Raw genomic sequence first — 8,400 nt, 5'->3', positions numbered from 1 at the left:
TTTATAAGTATGTCTTAGGAGGTATTATTTTGTTAATAAATTAAAATATTTTCTTTATTGGTAGTAGATCTTAAATAATATAAATAAATATAGATATTCTGGATAGTGATGGATTATGTTATTATAAATTATTTAGATCTTTATTTTGGAATTTTTCTTTATTTAATTTTTCTTTATTTTCCAGGTTAGGGTCTATTAATTTGTTTTATATCCAATTATGATATGTCTTAAAAGGTAATTCTTGGAAGGTATAAAGATTTTCTATTTTATTTTTAAAAATTAGTAAAATAAGAAAAGGTTTGATTAATAATGGTAAAAGAATATCTTATAGATGATTCATACCATTTCTTAACCTAGTATTAATATTAATTAAAAAGTTATCAAAATGTGACAAACTTATTTCTTAAAAAGATATAATTGTTATTAGATTAACTAATCTAAAATTTCTTAATTTAAAGATAATAATATTAATAATAGGTTAAGTAATTAAGTTAATTCTATTTGTTAAAAAAGTTTAAAATTTTTTTATTATATTTAAAAAAATAATTTTAAATTAATAATTAAAGAATTATAAAAAGAATAATTAAATATATAAGAAATATTTATAATTATATAATTATTCCTTCCCTTTCTTTTATCCTAAAGTTATTATAATATATTATGATATATTATGATATATTGTAATGTGTTATAATATATTGTGATGTGTTGCATCTCAGTATATCAGATTGGAATTTAGCCGTGATAGGTTGCCTATGCTTCATCCTTCGTGGTCCAACAAGGGTCCCTCATGGCTGGTTTGTAATAATAAGGCTAAGATAACTAATTAAAGGAAGTCTTTATAAAAACAATAGAAACTATATATTAAGGCTTATATAATAATTTTTAATGATCTCTAAGAATATTATAGAGATAAACAAAGAGGAGGTTTCTAAGAATATTATAGAGATAAATAAAAAGGAGGTTTTTAAAGGTTTCTATTTAAAAAATAAAGATTACTTAAATAAAATATATATAAAAAAGAAATCTCCTATATATTTAATTATTTTTTTATAATTCTTTAATTATTAATTTAAGATTTATTTTTTAAATATAATAAGAAGATTCTAAACCTCTTTGATAAACAGAACCAACTTAGTTACTTAACCTATTATTAATATTATTACCTTTAAATTAAAAAACCTTGGATTAGCCAATCCAGTAATGATTATACCTCTCTAAGGCATAGGTTCGTTACAATTGATAAAAGATTAAAATTCACATCTTTAATAAAAAAGTTAACGAAAAGATTATCCATAGATATAACATTAATTTATATTTCAATAACATATTATTATTCCTTTATTAATCTCTGCTTTTTTATTAAATAATTCCTTTCCTTAACATTATTTAATTTTATATCCTGTTATAATAGTTAAAGGTTATAATGTTCAAGGAGATCCTTTTACTAATATAATTACTATAATTTATTTATTTTTGTTAAAATCTTTAAATGGAGTTCCTTTTAAAGATAAACTAAGTCATCTTCAGCATCCCAACGCTCCTTTTCTAAACATTCCTAGGCTGCAGAAACCTGCTCAAAGGAATTCATTTTAATAATATTATATTACTTATATTAATGATAAATATAATAATTATAATACATATTATCAAATATAAGGAAACAATTATCTTCCTTATAATTAATATAATATCACAAACTAATTTAAGAACAACCAATTAAGCCATTAAATAAAAGCTTCTTAATAACCAATTAGTTATTATTCTTTAATTTTATATTATATATATTATCCTATAATTTAAAACATAATATTATATCTTTTTTTTATAAGATATGTTCCTATGCCATACCATATGAGAAGAACTAGGCCTCATACCTCTTGGTATATATATTATATTATAAAATAGATAAAGCCTTATACCTATATATTAAAAATATAATATAAAGAAACTCTAAGATTCCAAGCTAATGATACCCTTATCAACTAGGCCTCCTTGCCTGCTTATTATCAATATTACCTAAAAGCTTGGAAAGTAATAAAGCTTTTATCTAATAACTATGGGAATTGAACCTACATCTCTTACTTTAGCAGATAAAATTGGTTATTATATTACAAATTAATTTAGGGATAACCAGTTAAGCCATAAAATAAAAGTTTCCCAATAATTAATTAGTTATTATTCTCTAATTTTATATTATATATGTTATCCCACAGCTTGGAACGTAACATATAATTATTATATAATAAAATAAGAAGTTTATATCTTTCTATATAATTAACATAAACTTTATATTCACCATATTAATTTAGATAAGAATATATAATTAATTTTAAAACAAAGGAAGATATATTAAATAAAATAAAATAAAAAAGGAAAGGACCTACCAAGAAGAGGAAATTTTTAAGATAAAGATTTTAGGAAAGGAAGAATAATGTCATAAACCAGGAATCCCGCGCCTGCTTCTGAAAGATGAGTAGGGCCTGATATAACCAATAATAATATAATCTTGGATATTTGGATATATCGATCAACAACATATCCAATATAAAGAACACATCTAATACATCTAATATAAAGAATATATCTAACATATCTAATATAAAGAATACATCTAACATATCCAATGTAGAAAAGGAAGGAGGAATAACTATATAACCATAAGATGTTTCCTATATATCTAATCATTCTTTTTATAACTCTTTAATTATTAATTTAAGATTATTCTTTTGAGTATAGTGAGAGGACTCCAAGCCTCTCTGACAAACAGAACATACTTAACTACTTGACCTATTATTGATACTGTTACCTTCAAATCAAGACACCCCAGATTAGCTAATCCAGCAACGACTATACCTCTCCGAGGCATAGGTTCGTCGCAATTACTTAACGCTTCAACCACCCAGGCACCATACTGTATATGGATATAATTTCACCTAAGTTACTATTAAGATATATGTCAAATTGGGTGGGACCGGTAAGCGTTAATTTACCGATGCTGAACTTTCACAACTAAATGGTTTGTAATGTGTTGTTGTATTATGTCTCAAGTTGGCAGGGCCCGAACAAGACGTACACAAGAGATAAGGCATGTATTATTAATGATGTTGTATCAAGCATTACTGCAGGTAGTTATATCGAAATCCCTCTTGGAAATTATCACGCTATATATGGAATCAAAGCACAATTTGCCTACGAATACATAATTTATGTATGATAGCTCGACGTTGAACATATAATATATATCTTCATGCAAGTTAATAGAATCGGGCGATTAGGAGTTCCTCGATGTCTACTTCAAACCGTATTGTTCCTTGATAAAGACAGACGCCCTTTCAGCCAACGCATATATAGTCGACTGTATATTGGCCGTGGGAAGAAGTGGCACCGCACTGGCATCAACAACTCGTAAGTTCGCCGTGCCATAGACCTTAAGCTTCGGATCCAGAACTCCACCCTTATCACGAGGCAACATGGAACAAGTGCCTGCTGGATGCCACATGGTGGTGGCCCGTAGACGGACGTAGTTCCGTGCACCATTAAGGTCATTGAAGTCGGAAAGAGATCGTGATGGTGTAATAGGTTGCTTTAAAAGTTTGGTTAAGGGTAATGATGCTGCTAGTTTGTGTAATTCTAGCGTGTGCTCAGCTAGGATCTCGAGATCCACAGGGTGAGATAGGTATTTTGGGTCAATAATAGGGTCGTCCTTAATCTTAGACGAACGAATGTGGACATTCCCGCGTGATAACGGATGGCTAAGTGCGGCTATGAAAGAGATATGGTTGCCTGGAAGTACGTCTATGGTAATTTGACCGGTCTCCGGATCAGATAGGGTTGGGATTTGGTAAGGAAAAGTGAAATAGACACCTGATGGTTGTTCTGGATCGAGTAAGGCATTTTCTGCTACTTTATAGTAGGCCTGTGCCCGAGATAACTCCTGGTTTGATAGGGTTTGAGCACTAGCACGGCTACTCTGAAGCAGTTGCTGAAGCGATTTACTGCCTCCGGGCCGACTCAAGCTGACAGTAGATACGTGAGCATTTGTAAGAAACCCTGTAGAGGTCAACGGACCCGTTCTATTATTTTTTAGTTCTTCTACAGCCTTTCGAAGCGCCTCAGCTTCTTGTCGTATAATACCATCCTTGGTTTGGGTCGTATCCAATGCTTTGAAACCCATCTCACAAACAAGATGGTCTTGGAGGTTTTCTCCTACGTGGGGAAGATCGATAACCACCGGAATATTATATCGCTCGAGGATAGTCTTATCTCCAATACCGGATAGTTCAAGTAGCTTGGGTGATTGGCAAGCCCCGGCGGCCAGGATAACTTCCTTTTTAGCCATGACGGTTTTTATTCGTGATTCATGTTGGTATTGAACGCCGGTGGCCTTATTCGACACGGTGAAAAAAATCTTTTCCACGACAGCGTTAGTTAAAACTTCAAGATTGCTGCGACCCTTCGCGAGGTCGTAGTATGTGTTAGCCGAATAGGATCTGGTGCCGGTTACTGGTTCCACACTTGATTGATTGATAAATCCTCCAACAGAATCTTTTATCCAGGGATTATGAGGCATAAGGTTCCCCGCCCTCTTAAAGGCCTCTATCCACGCCTCCCCGAGTTGATTTGGGCTTTCAGGAAAAGAAAGTTGGATTGGACCATCTGCCTGATCATCTTCCCAAGCTTCTTTGCCTAATGCCTTCTTCTGAATTTCAGGAATGGTAGGAGGGGTGTAAGATTTGATGAAAAAGGGGCGAAACGTTTCCCAATCCCAGCCCTCGTTACCCAAGGCACCCCAGGCATCAATTATTTTCTTGGTTGGCGGCGAGAAGTTTTGCGCATTCAGTGCGCTTGAACCACCAAGGGTTTTGCCTTGGCTCAGAGTTATTTGTCTACCTTTCATACTATTCTGCGAGTTTTATGTGAGAATCAGGTTGATAATTCAAATTGCCTAGAGGAATTCCTACCTGGGGCTCTGTCTTGAAGCTCCAGTCGATATCCGATCCTTGTAAGGCTAGCCATGAAACTCCAAGCTTAACTTTTTCGTCGTCACTCGTATCCGAGCCGGCCTCTAGGACAAGAACTTGTTGACTAGCATCTTCTGAGAGGCGAGCAGCGAGAACTAATCCAGCAGTACCACCGCCAATAATAACGAAGTCGTACTGATTTGATGACATGATCAAGGTTTCAACAGCGTGTATAAGGGGTGGAGGGGTTTGGCTAATTATCTAAGTAACTATGGTATGCTTGTTTCTCTGGGTCAATAGGAATAGTGCTGCGACTTGATATCTAAGAAGTTATGGATTTGACGAGGTGGCGACAAGTGTATTAGTGATGGTTTAGAGGGTTAAGTAAACTTCACTGTCCGGATGAGAGGGAGTACGCAAGGAATGGTCGCGCCCTCGGAACCTCCTTTTGTAGCTTGTGTGGCACTTGTTATATGCATCTATCTACCTAGCATGCTAAAAACGGAACCGTCGCATTCTAACGCCGCACGCTAGTCCTTTTGAAGATATTCTGGTCTGATTGAGAAGTGTTATATTGGATCACTCTTTGCGGTGGCCCCGGCCTTTACGTCGTGGTCAGGATGATCCAACTGGGTATGGGATTCCAATGAACACCTTAGTGCTACAGAGAAGACTAACTTCATGATTAATCGCCGAAATTCTTATATAACTCTTTCCCTCCGTGATGCCGATTGAGGTCGTACCTAAGTGGACGGAGGGGATCATGGTACATTTAAGCAGTATTACAGGGTTCCTCTTCCAACAAAAGAAACAACCCGACAAGTACATTACCGCCAACATACGTACCTAGGTATATCCTATTGGTGACAAGCCAGTGGGGAGCTTTGGGAATGTTCCACCTTATATTACACCAACAGAATTCTTGGCAATCCTGTATCCCGATCGTAGTCTCATAGAACTAATAGCCGTTTTCTTAAGATACTCTTATCAATGAATGTAGAAGGAAAATTATGAAAAGATCGTGGCTATTACGTAGTCGCGGCAACTATGTTTCAATAAGTCCCGCCCCCATTTGAATACTGCTCAACAAGCCTTCAAGCCTTTCATTTACTGGTACCAACCGTGACGGTCGCGTATAGGAGCTGGATATTTCCTATCTAGATGCGTCTCGACCCCGGGGGGATTAGCTTCATGTTGCTATAATCGCGTACATGACTCGAAACATCACCAATCGCGCCAATACTGCTACCCACAGGTATTGGGTATCAAGGATACAAAGAGGGACTTAATAAAGTAAACGTAGGTACCGTCGCACAACAGCTTCGATGCAGTGCGGCCTTTCCATATCTGGGTTTCCATCCTACTTCCACCCTACCAAAATGGCTCATATGTTTCCCAAAGTACCTAAACAGAGCCTGGCGTTGGTCTAAGGGGCTAGTACAAGAAAATCACATCCCCCTTTTTTCCATAGTGTCCCTAATCCGTTATTCAGCCAATCATACCATCAGATTTCATCAGGCATGAACAGCTTGTCGTCGCCGACACGCCTGATTACAACCAGCTACTTGACCCGCGACCGGGGGATGGTGGGATACACAACGACCTGCATATGCGGCACAAGATTCACTCGATTGGATGCCCTCAATCGACACATCGCTACAAAGTCTACCGGAGCACCCCAATTCCTCTTCAATTATCGCGAAAAAGGCTTTCGTCGTCGCGACCACCTGACTCAACATGAGGACAGATGCCCCCGAAACTGTGACAATAATCATCACCTTGGGTCAACCACAGATAGCAGCATTGAAGTGGACGGTACCTACAATTCTCAGTGGCTTCCATTAGGATGCTACGTCATGGGCTGCGACAGAGTAGGCCCTAATGGATTCAATGAACAGTCTCAGCTAATTGAGCATCATGCCGTGGTGCATTCGGTACCCACCCTTGATGCTTCACAGGACCATGAGGATGGGTAGCATGTCACCCTCGTGCTTTGGTTGTTTATGCGCCCCTTTGGATGGTAATGGGCGAGGGGGTATGAGGCGGATATGAATATGTGGTGCTGGGACTAACTCACATTGGATACAACGAATAAACATCGTTTGCTTAGATCTGTTTTCATTTGACCGTGCTAATGACCTTGTGGGATTTTAACCAAACTTAGGTAGGATCATATCATAATACTTAATACCGTAGAAAACTTTCCACTATTTAGACGGGAGTTTGGATATAAAACGACGAGTCATGTAGATATTTACTCCGGTACGCGTATGGAGACGAGTTACCTATAATTATCACTATTCTTAATACCTATCTAAGCATCGTGTGAAGTTCTCTCAACATAGGCAAGCTGTGAGTAGTTAAGCCGTACGGAGGGATACATCCTGGGAAGTATCGGAGCAACTCCTTATCGCTGATGTGGAGGTAAGGGAGCCCTTAGAACAAAGAAGCCATTCTTGTATGTATACGATAGTTTCCGTAGCAGTTACTTGCGATCTCCTCGCGCAACAACAGAGTTATTAACCCCCTTATACGGTTGGTCTCATGACACAAGCACCAGTAATCATGTCTTTCTCAGTTACTCTTGAAATAATTCATAGCTACTGCCTTGCCAAGTCCGGCCTCTTTTTCCCAATCATCCAAGCTCCATCGCGCACGGCCCCAGAGACCAACTAATTTCCCGTTGTCTGGAGCGTATTTGGTGACATCAAAACCGGACGGCTGTTCGTATAGGTAGAAGACGTATCGATGAGGTGCAGCCCCTGGTGGGGGAGATGGACCTATATAGTTAACGATAAAGGGTGCGCTTGAATTAAGTACCACCGATTCGTTGGTGGTAGAGCTACTCCTGGCTTTCAGGTCGGATTGGATCCAGTGTAAGGCAGGCCCGAGAACATTCCATGAAACGAAAGGGGGATCAATGTCGATAGAAATGACCATATATGTATTTGAAGAAGAGGCACTGAAACTGATTTCCGGTGGAGTTCGAGCAACTATTATACGCATTAGTACGTCTACTTATGTTTCCCTGTGATTGAAATGAATAGACTACATACCTCCTCTTGGAATATATTGACCTGGTTCAACTTTATGAGATCCAAAAGTGAGTCCCAAGACTTTGGATGCATCCTCCTCGATCAAACTAAAGCCCAACTCGACACTTTTGTTGTTAGGCATGGTCGTCGTCTTATGATATGATATGATTATGAAAGAAACCCTGTGGCTTTCGTTTAGAAATCGTAGCGTTACGGATATTAGATTCGTAACAGAATGTTTCAACAACGTTAGGTACACCTAAAATGATGTAAACGGATAATTATTCATGACTAAATCATTTGAGAAGAAAAATAATTCTTTTGAATACATGGGCTGCTGTCCAATTTCAGCGCCTATGATGATAGGGGTTAGTATCGGCTAAACAATGCCGAATCGGCTC

The 8,400-nt window shown here is 37.1% G+C and overlaps 3 protein-coding genes across 3 annotated transcripts; 1 reads left to right on the top strand and 2 right to left on the bottom strand.

Annotated features, from left to right (window-relative positions):
- Positions 1-3,268: 3,268 nt before the first annotated feature.
- On the bottom strand, positions 3,269-5,174 carry F4822DRAFT_443915 (aryl-alcohol dehydrogenase; the record flags this gene model as incomplete). Its single annotated transcript, XM_051463153.1, has 2 exons — positions 3,269-4,906; positions 4,965-5,174. 2 exons carry the CDS (start codon positions 5,172-5,174, stop codon positions 3,293-3,295), a joined length of 1,824 nt encoding a protein of 607 aa, XP_051315019.1. The 3' UTR covers positions 3,269-3,292.
- An 860-nt stretch (positions 5,175-6,034) lies between these two features.
- F4822DRAFT_273627 (uncharacterized protein) lies at positions 6,035-6,980 on the top strand. The gene is made up of 2 exons (XM_051454750.1): positions 6,035-6,263; positions 6,457-6,980. The coding sequence occupies exon 2, from the start codon at positions 6,485-6,487 to the stop codon at positions 6,938-6,940; it is 456 nt and encodes a 151-aa protein (XP_051315018.1). The 5' UTR covers positions 6,035-6,263; positions 6,457-6,484; the 3' UTR covers positions 6,941-6,980.
- Positions 6,981-7,337: 357 nt separating this feature from the next.
- Positions 7,338-8,321, bottom strand: F4822DRAFT_405450 (putative protease inhibitor). The gene is made up of 2 exons (XM_051458300.1): positions 8,021-8,321; positions 7,338-7,957 (listed from the first exon to the last, which is right to left on the bottom strand). Exons 1-2 carry the CDS (start codon positions 8,139-8,141, stop codon positions 7,539-7,541), a joined length of 540 nt encoding a protein of 179 aa, XP_051315017.1. The 5' UTR covers positions 8,142-8,321; the 3' UTR covers positions 7,338-7,538.
- Between the last annotated feature and the right edge of the window lie 79 nt (positions 8,322-8,400).

Source organism: Hypoxylon trugodes, assembly GCF_022578975.1.
Source record: "Hypoxylon trugodes strain CBS 135444 unplaced genomic scaffold F4822scaffold_5, whole genome shotgun sequence".
In the NCBI taxonomy this organism is placed as follows: Eukaryota; Fungi; Ascomycota; class Sordariomycetes; order Xylariales; family Hypoxylaceae; genus Hypoxylon; species Hypoxylon trugodes.
Note: the sequence above shows the minus strand (reverse complement) of the source record. Positions and strands in the feature narration are given on the sequence as shown.